General features: G+C 34.3%; 1 protein-coding gene across 12 annotated transcripts in view; it reads left to right on the forward strand.

Annotated features, from left to right (window-relative positions):
- Positions 1–19,507, forward strand: part of LOC119233743 (protein FRA10AC1) — a 42,700-nt gene that overhangs the window by 16,970 nt on the left and 6,223 nt on the right. For 5 of the 12 annotated variants that reach the window (XM_054689948.1, XM_054689946.1, XM_054689949.1 and 2 more), the window contains exons 2-12: positions 1,914–1,990; positions 3,361–3,456; positions 3,585–3,630; positions 5,360–5,436; positions 7,034–7,117; positions 7,675–7,759; positions 9,753–9,798; positions 10,443–10,556; positions 11,571–11,613; positions 14,208–14,326; positions 16,738–16,776. In XM_054689948.1, the coding sequence (XP_054545923.1) occupies positions 1,914–1,990; positions 3,361–3,456; positions 3,585–3,630; positions 5,360–5,436; positions 7,034–7,117; positions 7,675–7,759; positions 9,753–9,798; positions 10,443–10,556; positions 11,571–11,613; positions 14,208–14,326; positions 16,738–16,776 (826 nt within the window). The other 7 variants (XM_054689944.1, XM_054689942.1, XM_037496349.2 and 4 more) reach the window with 4 other exon arrangements.

The following is a 19,507-nucleotide window of genomic DNA, read 5'->3' on the forward strand; positions in this document are numbered from 1 at the left end:
ACTGTATTTGGGGTCGGGGATAAGGACTTCGAAACTTGTTTATCAGATGTTATTAGTTGATTCTCTTTCTTTTCTTTTTGGATGACAGACTCAGGAGACACCCGGAGTCTCACTGCTCGAGTTTCTCTCGGCCCTTGTCAGTTGATTCGTAGTCTGAAGTGAGTGAGAGCGCTTTAGTTCCACCACCGACTTGAGATGGGTGTAGGATGGAGGAAACCTCCAGTGAGGGGGAGGGCGAGCAAGGTTAGGAAGTGTTGTCCTGGGGTGAGGAACAAGGTTATGATGATGATAATGTAACATTTACAGGGATTTACTGTATCAGACACTGTTCTAAAGCCCTTTATATATAGTAACTCATTTAACATCTAGTCCAGTGAGGCCAGTAGTCTCCTTAGCCTCATGTTATTGCTGGGGAAACTGAGGCTTAGAGAGGCTAAAGAACATGCCTGAAGTAAGACAAATGAAAAGTGCAAAGCCAGGATTTGAATTCTGGTTGGCTGTTTGCAGAGCATATCTCTAAATTCTGCACAATGATGTCCCCCATCAAGATGTGAAGAGAGCAAGAACATAGGACAAGAAGTGAGAGTCTGGTATGGCTTGAACCAATGTTTTAATACAGCTGAAGCCAGGTGTTGAACTGATAAAGGGTGTGAGATCCAGGTGTGTTTCTAAGGTGATGACATGAAAGCCAACCTCCAACTCCAACCTTGGCTAGGGCCTTTCCTTTTATAGAAATCTGTGGGACAGGTAAGAGGCACACACCTAAGTTTGAAAATGGAGTCACAGAAACATTACAGACTCATACATAAGATTTAAGGATTATTTTATGTAGCCAACTTGTTTATCAGATGAATCCCAAAGAGATGAAATAACTTATTCAAGAAAGTCAGGACTAGAGACATGTCTTATGTCTTAGTCTCAGTGAAATAAAGTTTAGGGAGTTCGCTATTTCTTGTTGCACTTGCTATAGTGAATATTAAAGTTTAAGCTGTATTATTGATTGGTTGACCTGAACTGCTTCCTTTTAGCCATATGAATTGGGTATTTATGGCATCAAGTAGTCAAATAATTCGTTCATCCCCTTCAATATATGCCCTAATGTAATGCTGAAATCAGGAACTTGTTCCAACACAGCTGTGATAATTGAAATCTTTCAGCATTTTTAAAAATTTCAATTAAAAAACAGAACATCATAAAAAATAGAACAAGTTTAAGTTAACTAGGCCAAAGAACAAGGTAGTTTATGTTGAAGAAACTAGTTTTTTTTTTTAAAGGAAATTTCCACATATGTTGAAAAAAATAACAGGAAAAATTTGATCAATTGTTAGTGTACTCATCAAATACAGTAGGTCTAATGGAATATAATGAATTAAAATAGAAACAATTGGAATAGTTAAATTATGGGCCAAAGAATCACATTTGTCTGTATAATTAATTTATTTCATCTATCCTTGATTTCTTCATCTCCGTACTGGAGATAATAGTTCCTAACTTGTAGAATTAGAAAAAGTGTCTGGCACAATGTCTGAAACAAACTTGACAAACACACAAGAACTGTTATTACTGTCAGTCAAATAGAAATGAAGCATTGCTGAGCCTTGTATGTAATCACATGGAGGTGGTTTCTAGACCTGGTTTTTAATGAAAATGTCAAAGAGTAGCTTCCACTGTTGGTCTGATGATAGTTAATCAGGTGAAAATGTTGCTTCATTTCTGAAGGGTTAGGCTTGTTATTTGAAAGTGATTGAATGTTGTTTTGATGTTTTAGATAGCTGGATAGCTCATGAATAGTGACCTGCCACCACAATCCTTTAAAATTGTTGTGACTTTTTAAGATAACTTACTTTTGAAGTATTTTTTACTGAACTATTGGCAGCTTGGCTTCTAAGAAGCTAGTTTATGTTCCTTTACAGATGCACGGCCATGGAGGTTATGACTCTGATTTTAGTGATGATGAACACTGTGGAGAATCTAGCAAAAGGAAAAAAAAGTAAGTGATTATTTTATTGATTTGTGTTTCAAACCTTTTCTATGTTGAGGTGAGTGTAAGTAAATAATATGGAAATTTTTTTGAGATGTGTTTCATTCCCCAACTATGGAGAATGAATTTTTGTTCATTAAACCTGTAATGACAGTTGTGTAAAAAATAAGAAAATGTTTGTGCTATGAAGAGTATTGTGGAAAAGGAAGCAGAACAGAAGAAAAGAAAAACAAAGCTTTTAGATTTCCCTGTTGCATCTATTTTTCATTCAGCTCTTAAGGACTTGTTACTTTCTGGTATCACAATTAAGAAGGGGCTTGCTGATGGTCTTTTCTGCTAGTATTTGACTTCAGGATAAGTTTGGTGTAGGGAACGAGATTAAAATGCAGCCCATCCCCGGCTGCCCGCAACCTCTGCAGCGCCGGTTTGTTCCCCGGCCGCCGGCGAGGGTCCGACCAAAAAATAAATAAATAAATAAATAAAATGCAGCCCAATAATATAGTTTTGTAAATTAGCAGACTGTAAGTGGTCAAGGGAAAGAACTCATGGTTATTGCATTGGGAGGGACAAAAACTGTCTGCAAATACAGCCTGGCCTGACAAGGAAGGCTACATCTTAGTGGAGTTGCTATGACATCATTCTCTGCTTCCAGTGCTTAGAAATTTGATTTATTCATTAATTTAGATGTGGTCGACTGATTTGTATGAAACAAACTTACAAATATTGGTTTATTATATCACACTGATAGCAATATATTAAGCATGCTAATTGGAACTGATCATTTTTCTAGGGTACTCAGTCTTTGTGGATAGCCAAAACAATCGAATTAATTTTAATAAATTACATTTTATGGTGCTCTACATTTTCTAGAGTTTTCATTCAAAAATAATACTTTTTGATAATAGAATCTGAGCAAATCTAGTTGGATAGTCTTCTCTGCTCTAGGATTATATCTAACTAAATACCTAGGCCTGATGATTTATAGTGTATACCATCTGTAATCAGTCCTTTTTTCCATTGTATCAATTAGGAAACTTCATTACCTTTACAAATGATTTATAAGGAAATTGTGGCACAAAGAATGAATTCATCTTGTTTAAGATTAAGATAGTAAACGGCAGAGCCATTATTTGAACTGAGGAACTTAGGTGGTTTGACAGCAGAATTCATGCTTTGGATAGTTTCATCTCTCCATTTTATAGGTATTAAATAAAGTTAATAAGCTATTTAAGGAGATGTAAAATGTCTCAATACCAAGCCACAATTCTTTTAAGATTTGAATTCTTCAAAATGTTCTAATAATGAAAAGAAAAGGAAAGAGGAACACCCTTTGAGAAAAATGAACTCTTAATAAGTAAATTTTCTTTTGAATAAACCAGGGCAGTTGAAGATGATTTACTGCTCAAAAAGCCTTTTCAGAAAGAAAAACATGGAAAAGTGGCCCATAAACAAGTTGCAGCGGAATTGCTGGATAGGTAAGTTATGTTAGTGTAAATTAACTTTATTGTAGTTTAAGATGTAAACTCAGGGACTTGGGGGATTTGATTGTATGAAGTAGAATGTAGATGTTTGCATTTGTTTAAAATAAAATTTGTCTTAACAGGGAAGAAGCAAAAAATAGAAGATTTCATCTCATAGCTATGGATGCTGTATCCTTTTTGTATTCTAGTTCTTTATGATTAGTAGACTGGTTTAAAATCTTTTTATTTCATAAAATCTTGTCAAGTTAAATAGACCTTTTACATTTTATTTTTAAAGATAAGTATTTACTGACAAGAAATTTTGCCATTTATAGTTTTGAGTACCATTCTCTTTTACTAACATATAGGAAAGGCTTATAGACAAAAATAAGATGTATTACCAATGTTCTGTAAATATATGAAGAAAGTCCATGAACTTGGAAATAGTTGTTCCTACCTGTTTTTTTGCCAAGCTCTCAACATTTTTCATTTTAATGTGACTCTTATTTTTAGTTCTTTGAACTCTTATCCTCATTCCCACCTGATTTTATTGACTAGTTAATATTTTTGTAAACTAATATTTATTTTTAAAAGTTATTGAAGAAAATATTGTATGAATTTTTGAAGTCTAATTGGCATATGACAAACTGCACACTTTTAAAGTGTTTACTTGACAAGCTTTCACATAATTATACCTGTGTGGAACTATTAACACATCAAAATAACAAGCAAATCCGTTACCCTCAAGTTTCTTTAAACCTTTCTATAATCATTTCCTTCTGTAGTTCCTGTCTCCCACTCTCCTAGACTATCATCATATACTTTCTCTTTGTGGACAGTCCTCAGACCTATACTAGGAGAACACATTGTGATCAGTTAAGTCACTAGTTACCTTTAATAAAATAAGGTGTAGTCATAGACAATAATATAGATAAGGGCCTCCCTGGTGGCGCAGTGGTTGAGCACTGGGTTGCGAAGCTGCCTGCAGCCTCTGCAGCGCTGTTTCGATCCCGCCACCGGAGGAGGGTCCCACATGGCATGGTGCGCAGACCTCTCCTGCCGCCCGCTGCTCCCCGCAGCAGTGTACTTTGGTCCTTCTGCCTGCTCTGCTCCCCGCTCTGGCTCTGGTGAATTCTCTCACCCTCCTGCGCTTCTGACTGTGCCCAGTGCTTGTATGTATGTATGTATAAATCAATCAATCAATCAATCAATCGATCAATCTTTAAAAAAAAATAATATAGATGAGATTAGTTCTGTTACATGCATGTTCAGCTCTTAGAGATCTGAGCTTTTTTAAACAAAAACTGAATTGCTCATATCTTGTTATACTGCATTGAAAATAACATGTCTGTGGAATCTTTGACTATTAATAGCAAGTGTAAAAAGTGACATCTGATTTCTTATGTTTACTTTTATTTGAAAGCCTAATGCAAGGATTTAATATTATGAAAGTTACACCTTTTTTTCTAGAAACTTTATTATTACTGGAATGGCTGTTTTCTATTTTACATTAATGAAAGGTCAATTCTGCTCCTTACCTTTAATTTTAGAAACTACAATTTATACTTCACATTATGATGATTAAAATGAGTGGTGGTATGAGGTGGTATGCAGTTCAGCAGTAGAATAGGTAGCTTCTTTCTCCCAGATGGAGTTGTGTTTTATTACAAGAGTAATGGATGCTTGAAAAATGTTTAAAACAATATATCGTAGAAAGTGAAAGCCTCTCTTCATGATCATGTTAACTCTTAACAGTTTAATATTCATCCTCTTAGGTCTTTTTTGAATTTATAAGTATGTATTTGCATATTTTAAAAGTATAAATAGATTCTTAGTATGCTTTTTCCTTACTCCATAATATATTATGGGTATAGAACATCTTCTGAGTACGTAAAGTCCTTAATTTTTTGCATTTCAGTATCAAAGGCATACAAAATTTGTAAATGACTATATTTTATACTATGGTGGCAAAAAAGAAGATTTCAGGAGATTAGGGTAAGTATCGTGATGTTCACACAGAAGTTCCAATTTCCTTGTTATGTCATAGGTGCAGAGGCCATCCACACCTCTTAGCTAAGTAGCTTGTTTTGAATCCCACTTCTTTGGCTATAGACCCCAAGTGTACCCTTCTTACCTGCTGAGCCATATCTGCTCCTGGCAGTATCAGGGTAGATGAGGAATACTTACATGTCTGATTGTACAGTAATTATTTCTTGACAGGGATCTTTGAAATAATGAACTTTTTAAACCTCAATGTTTAAGATTGTTTTTTAAAAAGGAAAGCAAACAAGAAGACTTTACTATTTCTCACCCAAAAATTTCTTCCAGTTTTGGGCCTCCCCGGTGGCTCAGTGGTTGAGCGCTGGACTGCGAGGCTGCCCACAGCCTCTGCAGCGCCAGTTCAATCCCCTGCCGCCAGTGAGGGTCCCACATGGCGTGCAGACCTCTCCTGCCTCCTGCTGCTCCCCTCTGCAGTGTATTTCGTCAGTCTGCCTGTTCTGTTCCCCGCTCTGGCTCTGGTGGATTCTCTCACCCTCCCTCACGTTTCTGACTGTACCCAGTGCTTGTATAAATCAATGAAATAAATTCTTTAAAAAAATTTTTTTTTCTTCCAGTTTTGAGGCTCTTCTATTAGAGCCTCTAGGTTTTGTGTAGATTGCTTTTTTCTTTGATTTTAAAATTTTCTGAGTTGGTAGAAACCTAAAATACTACTATCAACTCATCTCCCCAGACTTATATACCCACTCAATTTATTTTGGATTCCCCAAAAATCTTTTATTCTATTCCCAAACTATTAGCATCTTGAAAAATCATCCCCTTAAATTTTTCGTCTTTTATTCAGTATCCTTGAGTAAGGAAGCTGAATTAAAGTAAGATACGGAAAACTTCTTTCCTCATGTATTTTTAAAATTGGATCTCCATGGGATATGTGACTGACTTGATCTAATTGTGAAACTTACTTTCATTTACTTTTCCTAATCCATTTAGTGTTTTTTCAGGTTTCTCATCCTAGCTTCAGTAATTTAGCACTATTTGTAAATTGAAACCAATACCAGAGGTGAATGGATTCTTTATTCATTTAACTTGTTTCTGTAGCAGCACTCTTTATAAATGCCTTTTTTTTTAAAGAAATGCTTTTTTTTTTAAAGATTTATTTATTTATGCATACTAGAGCTGGGGTACAGGCCAGAGCTGTAGGGGTAAGAGGATTCACCAGAGACAGAGTGGAGAGCAGAACAGGTGGATCTACTGAAATACACTGCTGAGGGGAGCAGTAAGCAAGACAGGAGAGGTCTGCTGTGCCATGTGGGTTGCTCCCTGGCCAGGCCGGGCATTGAACACGTGCTGCAGAGGCTGCAGATTGTTTCATAGTGCATTGTTTAACCCCTTGTACCACCAGGGAGTCCCCTTTATAAATGCTTTTTGAAGATAAGTAGAATTTTCATAAATCTATATATTGTATACTCACATAAAATTTTCTGTAATCTTCAGTATTATATTTTTACTCAGTTGGTCAAAATCTAAACTGTTTTAACTGCCAATATTTGATTAATTTTGCTTTATATTAAGTTCAAATAATTTTATTTCCCAGGGAAAATGATAAAACTGATATGGATGTTATACGAGAAAATCATAGATTCCTATGGAATGAGGAGGATGAAATGGACATGAATTGGTAATGTTTGCCATAAGAGGCATAATGCATCAAATGCTTTAGTCTTTGTTCTCCTACTGAGTGTTTTACTTTGTCACCTATCCAGAAGCTGAGCCCCCACATGAAACAGTTTTGAATTGAGCACATACAATCATGCCTTACTATTGAATCTAGTTTGGTTCTTTTGATAATTTTTGGTTTTAACTGACTTCTCATTGCTTGACTTTGTCTTAAAAAATAATTTACAACAGTTTTATAATATTATGCGTTGTCCCATAATATGTTATTGCATGCTATTTTTTAAATTAAAAAAAAATAGTAATACCTAAAAATGGTTTAAAAGATCCAAACTTTACAAAAGTAAAAAATAAAGGGTAAGTCACCTTCTCATCACTGTCAGACCTAGCTTCTCTCCCTGAAAGAACCACTTAGCAGTAAATATTAAGATATTCTATGCACAGCTAAGAAGCTTCTTTTAAAACATTAATATTTGTATGTATTATTTGACTCTGCTTCCATATAACAAACCATGGTTGAATTTTTAAATGTCTAAGATACATATTTTTTAATGCTTCTAGGGAGAAGAGACTTGCGAAGAAATACTATGATAAATTATTCAAGGAATACTGCATAGCAGATCTCAGTAGATACAAAGAAAATAAGGTATGCCTTCCAGATATTTTAGAAGATTCTTATTCAAGTACAGTATTAATCAAATACAATATTAATTTTTATTATGCTGTTATGCTACACATTATTCTTTTAAAAGATGCTAATTCTAGCAGTCTCTCTGTGCTTGAGGGTAGAATGAAAAGAAGGAGGCTGAGCACCAAACCCTGAGTAACTGCAGTGTTTAACCTATCATCAAGAAAATTCATGTCATGAGAGGCTATAAAAACATTGAGGCAAAACCTTTTTGCAATCTTTAATTAGTAGGTCACATTATAGTGGTTATATTTCTCATTGCCCCATCAGATTATGAACTTCATAGTGGCAGGCACTATTTCAATACTCACTTTTTTTCCTTAGCAGAATGCTGAGTTCAGTAAGTAGTTGTTTAATAATTATCTGTTGGATAAATTAATGAATTAAAAAAAGTTTAGAAAATATTACTATACACATTTGATTCAGTGGACATCCTAACATTTATTGGATAGCTAGTGAGCCTAACATATATATGTGCTTAAAAAAGAACTGAATAGAGTTATTTTTAATTTTTAATTTTTTTTTCCCCCTAGACTTGGGGTATTTTATTTTCATTTGTTTTAATCAGAATATTTTGAAATATTTGGGGCCCTCTTTTGCATTTAAAATATAAACTTGCTTAACTCACCTAATACATGAAGGTAAGCTTGTTAACTCTTTCCATTTTTATACATCAAAAGTAAATAGAGAGGTTAAATAACTTTGCCAAAGTCACTGGACTAGTTAATGAATGGTAGCACTTGTGTTGGGTCTGCATGATTCTGGAACTGAGCTTTTAACCACTATAGTAAACTGAATAGAACTAACCATTACTAAAATTTTAAGTTAGCATACTAATATGAAGTATCATAAGGCATTGGAAAAAAATAATTTTTAGCCAAAAAATAGTTATTTAGAATCTGAAGGGAAGTTTCACTATAGAACTACAGCCTGGTGCAATTGCTCTTTCTTGTTCTTTTTCTGGGCCAAATTTTGCCAATGACAGAAGCCTGAATAATGTTGGATTTCAGGTCAGAGATTTCTCAGTTTAGGTTGATGACATCAGAGGTATGGTCTTTTGCTCCTGAATGCTGTGTTTTCTATTATATGGGAGATAGCTGATTATATCCTTTGGTGAGCAAGAGTGGATTGTAGTAATATCAATTAGTAAGTAACACTTTTTGAGCATTTACTATACAGGACTTGACAAACTTCTTTTCTAATGAGCCAGATAGTAACTATTTTAGGCTTTGCAGGCCATATGGTTTCTATGACAACTAACTGAAGTCTGCTGTTGTAGTGAGAGTAGTACCATACATAGAATGGATAGGTATGGTTGTATTCTGATCAAACTTTATTTATAAAAATAGGTAGCAGGCCTATCACCCATAGTTTGCTGACGTCTGGTGTACTATGTGTTGGGTACTATTCTAAGAGCTTTATATGTCTGTATTATCCCATTTAAATCTCTTAACACCCAAAAATATATAGTTGTATTTATCTACTTTACATGTAAGGAAACTGAGGCACAAAGAGATTCAATAACTTAGCAAAATACTACTCTTAAGTGATAGGGCTTAAATTTAAACTCAAACACTGTGACTTGAAAAGCTGCACTCTTTTGCCTCATATGTACTGCCTTTCTGTTATACCAGACCCTCTTTTTTTCTTTCTGTTAATGTGATAGAACAGGATATATTTTTTTATTGTGTATCTTGTGACCTGACACCTATAACTTTTAAGGTGGTCTAAAAGTTGAAAAAATAAAAATGTTCCTTTTCAGAGACAGATAGTAATTTGATTGTATTTTTAAATTCCTAGTGAGAGAAAGCAATAGGATGGTAATAAGGTTTACTGTTTAGCTTGGAAGAGATTGTTACGTCAATTATTGATATTGTGTCTAGATTTTTATAAAATTTAAATGTAATGTTTAAATTTGTTTTGGTATAAATGTAATTTTTTGGTTTATCAGTTTGGATTTCGGTGGCGGATAGAAAAAGAAGTAATATCTGGAAAAGGTAATTTTTTTCCTGAATTTTACTTTTTAATAAGATACAGATCATTTTGTTATTGAAGTCATTAAGTAAGATTATTCCTAATATATACAGTAAAGATTATCTACAAAAGTAAAAATGTTAAAGCTGTATTCATGGTACATTACTAGAGCAGATAAAAAGACAGTGCTTCAGGAATTTTACCTTTAGAGCATTGGGCTTGATTACTCATTCTACTTCATCTCAGAGTATGAACATTTTAAAATGTGCTTTTAAATGCCTGTTTATGTTGGTACTAAAATACGTGTCTTTATATTAAGACTTAAAAATATTAATTTTTATCAATCTAATTATTATTAACTATTTGAAAGGATTTACAGGTATAAGTGCATGTACTTGGAAGAATGTATTTATTCTTCTATGATATTTGTGACTATACTTTTTTAGAACTCTAACTTTCTGAAGTGTAGAATCCTTAATATGGAATCACTAAAACTGTATCTAAATATAGTCTCTCTGTTCAGAAAGAATTCTGTGACCGATGTGTCTTAATGCTGACTTTATAGAACTACGAATTTATGTTGAGTAAATTTCAGAGTTTACACTAGATTGTATAGATAAATATTGTCACCAGCTATTATAGTTAATATTACTTTCTTTTTTTACAGGCCAGTTTTTCTGTGGAAATAAATGTTGCAATAAAAAAGATGGCTTAAAGAGTTGGGAAGTTAATTTTGCTTATATTGAGCATGGTGAAAAGAGAAATGCACTTGTCAAGTTAAGTAAGTTGAATTTAGTTGGGATTTGATTGAGTTCATCCAAGTTTACCTAATAACTTAGTTTTAAATATATATAAATATTAATTTAAAATTCCCTTCAAAACTCCTGAAGGAGTTTTTTCCTCAGAGCTTCCCAAAGTCTTAAAGAGCTTTGGAGACTAAAATTTTTATTCCCACATTATAGTTACATTAGGTGAATTAATTTTAATGTGAATGTAAACCAGTAATTTTATAAAGTAAAGACCTCTTCCCATTAACTTGAGAAAGTTACCAAATTACATGGTTAAGATGAAAGTATCAGAAATGACAGTGTAAAATCTCACATTAGCTGATAACCTTATTGTTATTGTGTGGATACTAAATAAAGGTACTCTCTTTGATCATTGAAGACAGAATTTTAAGAGGACATATAAGTTGTTCTTGGTATCAGTTTTAAAAGCTTAGGGCTATACCAGAATATATCAGCTTTTCTTAACATATGCATTCTATAATGTCATTATTTTCTTTTTTCCTTTCTAAGCTTATTTTCATGTGGCAGCTTATTTTCTCCTTCAAATGCTAATGGCCATCTGTGGGTCCTAAGTTAATGTGCCCTCAGAGCTTTTTGTCCACTCCAAATAGAAGTAAAGAATTTCCCCTGATACAGACTGCTTTCTGAGTTCTTCCTGAAAGTGTTCATGAGAAGTCAACTAGTATGAACTGAGGTTAAGGCAAAAGAAGAGGCTACAGTGGTGGCATTGTTTGAAAACTTTGCATTTGAAAACTCTAAGAGCTCTTCAGGGAAGTAACTTTCCCACATTGTTATTAGGTATCTTTGAGGTGACAAACATGTTAATACTGGTCATGAAATACAGTTTGCTTTTAGGGTAAATTAATAGCACATTTTTCTAAAGTAATGATAGAATATTTTTAATTCCTTACATATTTTAATGTTTTTATTCATTATATGCATTTTTGAGGTGGAGAGAATAGATTGTTTTCTTCAGATTATTTACTTTATTATTTTATTTTTTGTAGGATTATGCCAAGAATGTTCCTTTAAATTAAATTTTCATCACAGGTAATACTGTTTTTTTAAATGCTGTTGTTGGTGTTTGGTAGACTGGGGCATAGTCATTTACCTGCTTTGAGTGTCTAAATATAGACTTGATAGGTTGATGGTTTGATTAGTTGATTGTGCAGAATATCAGGCATTTACTGTATAACCACATAAACCAAGAAACTAGAAATTCATCATCTTCTACTTTAGCTAAGCAGTTTCAAATGAAGTCCTGTGAAGGGTGTTAGATAAATGCTACAATTTTAAATTTGGAGTCAATATTCAGACACAGTAATTTTCTTAGAAATGATGTTTTAAAGCAAATCTTCATAAATCATTTTTTTTGAAGATTTATTTTTTATTTATACAATAGCTGGGGTACAGGCCAGAGGCGCAGGAGGGTGAGAGGATTCACCAGAGACAGAGTGGGGAGCAGAACAGGCAGACAGACCAAAATACACTGCGGAGGGGAGCAGCGGGTGAGATAGGAGAGGTCTGTCGTGCCATGTGGGAATCTACCTGACTCGCCGGGAATCAAACCCATGCTGCAGTCTGCGAACATCTTAACAGCACTGTGCTCAACCCCCTGTGCCACCAGGGAGGCCCCATAAATCATTCTTAGGTCTCATTTTAATACAGTGTTTTCATTGGCATTTGCCATTCTTGCAGAGGATTATATACCCTGATGCTCATTTCACATTGATTGAGCTAAAATGTGTTTACCATATTGAGTGGGGGCGTGATACCAGTGTTCTGCAATATGCAGTATATTTAAGATTATGGACTTTGAAATCAGACTTTTGGGTAGTCTTCTCAGCATATTACTATCACTTAGTGGGCCTCTTCTTATCCAAACTACTTAATCTCTCTAAGACTCAATTTTATCATCTCTTACAATAAGGATACCAATATTATTGTGGGGAGTAAATCAAAGTACATGTAAAGTGTGTCACACAGTACCTGACATATGACAGGTCAAGCATAGTAGAGTCCCTGACATTAAAGGTGTTGAGACAAAATCAGATTTTAAGATCAGCTTGTTTAAAAATGAGTCCTATCTAGCATTTTAACTGATAAAAATAAATAGTAAATAATTAACAATTCTCTAATCCTTAAAATTAGCAGAATTTTTTAGATTACTTAAATAACCTATACCTTTATTTCCCTTTCCATCAATGGTACTGGTAAGATACCAGATGTACTTTTTTGACCTTGACTTTCAAGCTTCATTTCAAAACTGAAGTGATTTTATGAAAGAGGAAAAGAACAGTTATTGTCTTAAATAGTATTATAGCATTTAGTATAAGTAAGTACCTTAATTTGGAAGTTCTTGAAAATAAACCTCTCTTTTTCCCTTTACCCTTCTTCCTAGCATCAGTTTCAGCATTATCACCTTTTCCTAATTAATATTTCCTTTCTTAAAATGTTCAACATCACTTGTAATCAGGGAAATGCAAATCAAAACTACCATGAGATACCATCTTACACCAGTGAGAATGGCACATATTAAAAAAACTAGCAACAACAAATGTTGGCGAGGTTGTGGAGAAAAAGGAACTCTCCTGCACTGTTGGTGGGAATGCAAACTGGTCCAACCACTATGGAGAGCTGTGTGGAGATTTCTGGACCTACTAAACATAGAGCTTCCATATGATCCAGCAATTCCACTCCTAGGTATTTACCCAAAGGACACAGAAACATCAATTCCAAAGAACACCTGCACCCCTATGTTTATAGCAGCACTATTTACAATAGCTAAGCTTTGGAAACAGCCCAAATGCCCAAAAATAGATGACTGGATCAAGAAGATGTGGTACATATATACCATGAAATATTACTCATCATTCAAAAAAGATAAACACATGCAATTTGCAGCAACATGGATGGCGCTGGAAGGGATCATGCTCAGCGAAATAAGCCAAAAAGAAAAAGAAAAATACCGGATGGTCTCACTCATAGCAGGAATCTAGAAAACTTAAATAAGGGATCAGGAAAATGAATAACTATAAGAAAGTGAAAATCAAAATCAACAAAAAACTATGAACCAGAGACACTTTTTGGGGGGTGGGGGCCGGGAGGGGAGGGATTGGGGTCAGAATGGGGCATGTGCAGTTGTATGGGGGAATATAAAAATAAAATTTATTATTTAAAAAAAAATAAAAATAAAGGTTGTAAAAATTCAAAAAAAAAAAAAAAAGAAAGAAAAAATTTCCTTTCTTAGCCGTTAAGATCAATTGCTCACCAATTATGGCACTGACAATCTTGTAAATGAGGCCTGGGAGAGATAAAGCTATAGTAATAAAACAACGTATGATGTAAAGTAGACGTATGATTTAGGTAAGCATCTCCGTCCTCCTTCCATTGTACCTTCACTACATTCCTACCTTCTTAAGAGAATTTTCTATTTACTGATGATTTAGAACTGTTAGTGGTTTCTTATTACTATATATACTTTTACCTAAAATATTTAGAGATTAACTTAAGGATTTCTTATTATATAAATTGTATTTTTTAAACAAATAATTGATTTAATTTTTTTCTTTGCTCATTGGTTTTTATTTTTTGTAAGGTGAGTTAAAAGTTAACTTTAATTTTTTTTATTGTTTATCATAAAGGAGAAAAGAAGTCAAGTCAAAAAAAAGAAAGGGTAAAGTCAAAACAGATGATGAAGAGTCATCACCTAAAAAATCCAGATTGTCTTCTGCAGAAGAGACCTCCAAGAAAAAAGATAAAGGTAATGGTGAATAAAATATCTACTCACAGTCCTGAACGTGAAGTGTAACCAACCATAATGTCTCAGCTGTAGAATTTAAATGTGTTTAGAATTCTGTTTTATAATAATTGAAAGAAAATTGGGTGGTGAGTTTAGCTATGAGTTTACAGTAACTTTTAAAAACAAAGTTATTTTTGATTCATTTTTGGCAGACAGTATAATATTGAAAACAGCATTCTAATCCTGGCCTTGTTTCTTAAAGACGTGTTATCTGGAGCAAATTGGTGAGCTTCGTGTGTTTTATTTTTCCCAACACTTACCTGACCTCTGCACCGTTTGAGCCATCAAATAAGTATGTGAAAGGCAGTTAGAATCAAATTATATTGCTGTGATTTTGGCTATGGTCTGTATGATTTTCTTACTTGCTGATGAACTTGAAATGGTAGCGTTTGGTATATATGGGTCCTCAGCAATATAGATGGAGCGGGAGAGGACTATGCTAAGTGACATCGGTAAGATGGAGAAAGACAAACACCAGGTGATTTTACTCATGTGGGACAGAGAGAAACAATACAAAAGAACTGACAAAACTAAGCCAAAACAAACCCTAGACATCTGACTGTAGAGTTGAGGTTGTCAGAGGGAGAGGGGTGGAGTGAGGAGCAAAGCTGGGAGGGGCGTTGTGTGACAGCTTACATCTGAGGAGCTGTGAGCCTGTGCCTCTAAATTATACACAGTGTTGTAAACCAGTGTTACTTTAATACACAATAATACAATTAGAAAAAGGAGTTAAACTGGTTAGAACTTTGACTGAATTGGACTTAGAGTAGCAGGTAATGTAGATTGAATTAGATTCAGGCCGATGCTAACATAATAGTTGGACAGAAGAGGGCTCCCTTGCTCCAGCTGTGAAGATCGCCATTCTTAACATTTGTTTTGTTTTTTTTTTCTCCCTAAAGCATGTAGTATCACCAAGTTTTAGATTTGGTAAAATTGGTAGATGATAAGAAGAAAATTGTTACTATATTGTTTACTGAGAAATGTATTTGAAGTAGAATACCTTTTGTTTCTAGATCATTCCCAACAATAAAGTTTGGGAAACACTGCTCTATATTACCCACTGACTGTTTTTGCTTCAGCACCTACAAGGAAGCAGAACCCACTGCATTCCCAAATAATCTTTTACATTTTACGTAGTTGTAATTGCTGGCAGATTTCTTTTAATATTTAGCCTAAACCTACAACTTCTTACTTTTGGTTCCAATTATGTTCTTCGGCCTCCAGAAAAAACCTAACCTCTTTTTTTACCTATAGACATTTGGAAGCAGGTATCATGTTCTTCGTATAGTAAAGAAAATAACAAAGAAGAATACATTTCTTTTGCCATCAGAAGCTTGGTTACTGTGTTTGTTTGTTTGTTTGTTTGTTTGCTCTCACAACTTGGAAATGAGGAGTGAAGAAGCAGTATCCTAAAGCAGTTGCTGAGTTGGGGTCTTTACCATGTAGTCCTTGCAGCCTCTTTGCCTGGCTTTAAAGGAGCTTTTCATGAGCCAGCTTTGGCTGATAAAACCTTCTATCCAGGGAGTTGCAGCAGTGGTTACTCTGCATATATTAGCTGTCCTTTTTTGATTTTGCACCCCAGAGAAATATTTCCCCAGGGGTCTTCTAGGAGTCTGTGTATAGTGATGATTTTTAAAAAATGACACCAATATATCTTCAGTACTTTTCAGTTTCCATTTTCCTTACTGGTAACCATTGTATAGCTGAAAATATTTTATGACATAGTTGTCTGTGTGATTTTCAAATGCTAGGAACAGATTTTCACATACATATATATGATGTTTGTAAAAAATGATCTTATTTCTAAGCTGTTTTTAGATGTTGAACATCTCTGGTGAAATGTTGCTTGTATTGCAACTAATATATGAGGTGTTTTTTTTTAACAATATGAGTTGTTTTTTTTTTCAGGTATTCATTATTTTTAAGCTTCGTCCTAGGTTATCTAGGTCATAATAGAATGTGCTTTAAAAGAACCTAATTTTTTTTAATTTTTAAAAATTTTTTTACATCATTATTCATTTTTAAACAATATTTGCTTCCTGCCACCCCCCCACGTGTAGTCCCCATAGAGTTTCCTTCACCATTGTGCCTGTACATCATCACCTCAGTCTCCTGTGCTCCTCCCTCCCTCCCTCTCATCTCTCTCCCTCCTCTTCCCTTGCAGGATGTCTCTAATTTATAATTGTCTATTTTTGAAGAACCTAAAATTTTAATTAGGGATTTAAGTCTAAGGAACATAACAAATTAGAAAACAATGAATTGCTTGTCTGTATGACTATAAGCAAATTCAACTATTGGAAAAATTCTGGTTACAGTTACAACTGTTGCACTACAAGATTATTCTTAACAAAAAAATGCTGCTTCCTTTTCAGGACATTCATCTTCAAAGAAACTAGAAAATTCTGGAAATAGTAAGTATCAAGTATTTTTTTAATTAAAATCTATAGATTCCAATTATTTGCAATTCAGTTTTTCCATGAATTGTGACTTGATCTCAAGTATATTATTTTTTGGGTTTTTTTGCACAGTTAGAAAAATGATAGAAAAAAGACCCAAACTATATGGTTTCTTCCACATTTTAGAACATTTAAAAATTTAAGTTTAAAAGCTTAAGAATGTTTTCCAGTAAATACAGTGGATACATATTTTAGTTTTAGATTATGAAATATGAAGGAAGAAAAATGGGATGAGGTTGGATTGAGAATGAAACTATGGAAGTGCATTAAAATTTAAGAACTATTGCATATGTTGTGCTTTGCTTATGCTGCCCATGTTGTTTATGTAGACTTGAGTTGTCTGTCATTTGTGATCTTGATTGATCAAATTATGTGTTTTGTATATGGAAAGCAATTATGTGTTCAAATTATGTGTTTTGTATATGGAAAGCAAAATGTTAGCAAATGTTGCTACTGGGTAACTTTTTAATAAGTCCTATGTTTTTCATTAGATTGGATCAAACTATATTATATTTTATTGATTTATTTGCTAAGAGTTTTATTATCCTCCCCAGGTACCTCCCCCCCCCACCTTGCATCATTCCCTAAAGTATTCACAACAACTTAAAAAATATATATAAAAAATAAGGTCTAGGGCCTCCCTGGTGGTGCAAAGGGTTAAGATGCAACCTTTGAAGCTATTGAAGCCTCTGCAGCATGAGTTCGATCCCTGGCCAGGGAGATACCCACATGGCACAGCAGACCTCTCCTGACTTGCCCGCTGCTCCCCTCAGCAGTGTATTTCAGTCGATCTCCCTGTTTTACTCCCCACTCTGTCTCTGGTGAATCCTCTCACCCCCCACACCTCTGGCCTGTACCCCAGTTCTTGTATGCTTAAGTAAATAAATCTTTTAAAAAGCTAAAAAAAAAAAATAAGGTCTATAAAGGTGAAGTCAGAATAATGGAAAAGATTTATGTAACAAAGTAAAGCTAAAGGTGTCTGTACAACTATTTACCAGAAATTTGCATAATTTCAATGATAGATCATAAATCTATTACTATTCTTCTAACCATCAAACCAAAAGAGGGAAGCCATCAATAGATGATTAATTGTACCCATACAATATTAAAGAGAACTTACAGTGTTCAGCTTTTTCCAGCAGAATTTTGAGCTTTGTAAAGAAGGGCATTCTTTTGTGATATAACAGTGGCCTCACACCTAAATAGTACTACGATATCAAATTTTTTAGACTTTACAGTAAACTTGGGGTCTAACAATAAAGTTCAGTAGCATATCTAATATATTTTATAATATTTGAATTTATTTTATAGACATTTAGAAGTTTAAGACTTCTTATTTTGAAGTATATAAACTTATTTTTATGAGTTTAAAGTTTTATGTGTATATGGTCAAACACAGGGAAAAATTTAGTAATTATTCCAAATTCCATCACTTATATATAAACATTATTAGCATTTTAGTATAATCCTTGAGAATTTTTAAGTGTTCAGTAATCAAAAATTTTTCACTGTTAAATTAGAAAAATAGAAATTTGAAAATATTCACTGTCAAAAAATTTAACAGAAAGGGAGGTATTGATGGAAGCAGACCTGTAATTTAGGAGTACAGCATATTCCCTTATAAATTATTTAGTATGAACAAAATAATTTATGAACAAAATAATTTTCCAGCTCTGTCATTAAACACAGGTTTGTAACTCCAAAGTCTAAACCCTTTTTTGCCTATCTCTTCAATAACTGTTCGTCAGTGAATTAAATATAAATCTACTCTTTACACTCCACTTTTGGCAGATATTTTACACAAATCCATATTAAATAATTTGATCTGTCTCAGTTCTCTTTGTAAGATGAATATTTGGAGTCTTGGACTTGAGATAACATACTTGCAAAGCATGTGTCTGAAACAGAGTAAGTCCTTGATAACCTGTAGCTATTCTTATGTCAGAGAAAAATGTACTAGCCTCCAATAGTCTGTGCTTGTTGTCTAGAACTGACTAGAGAAGTCTGTAAGTTGACCTGTCTCTTTGTTATGCTAATTGGAGACTTGCTGCTTCTTTAGAACACCAAGTTATTAGGTATATCAAATATCCAGCAAAACTAAGACGATAGAGGGCATCCCCGGTGGCGCAGAGGTTGAGCGCTGGGTTGCGAAGCTGCCCGCAGCCTCTGCGGCACCGGTTCGAACCCCGGCTGCTCCCCGGCCACCGGAGGAGGGTCCCACATGGCGCGCAGACCTCTCCTGCCGCCCGCTGCTCCCCTCAGCAGTGTACTTCGGTCCTTCTGCCTGCTCTGCTCCCCGCTCTGGCTCTGGTGAATTCTCTCACCCTCCCACGCTTCTGACTGTACCCAGTGCATGTATAAACAAAACAAACAAACAAATAAATAAATATAAATAAACATGCCTCTATAAAATTAAAAAAAAAAAAAACTAAGACGATAGACTTGCTTTTATTATTCAAAGCATAATTTGGAGAAAAATGAAGGGAAGAGAAGGAAAGGGTAAGGAGATAGACTTGGAAACCATTGATATTGGCAAAACTGCTACTATGTAGGAGATTTATTTTTAGTGACTGGTTGGCAGAACTAGAATCTATGGATAAAAATGGACTGAGGACAGATTTTTGCCTTAATTTAAGGAAAAACATGTCAATTAAAACTATGAAGGAAGGATTGGAGAAAAGGGCTG

Source organism: Talpa occidentalis, unplaced genomic scaffold (genome assembly GCF_014898055.3).
Source record: "Talpa occidentalis isolate TD23 unplaced genomic scaffold, MPIMG_talOcc4v2.1 talOcc4.8, whole genome shotgun sequence".
Classification (NCBI taxonomy): domain Eukaryota; kingdom Metazoa; phylum Chordata; class Mammalia; order Eulipotyphla; family Talpidae; genus Talpa; species Talpa occidentalis.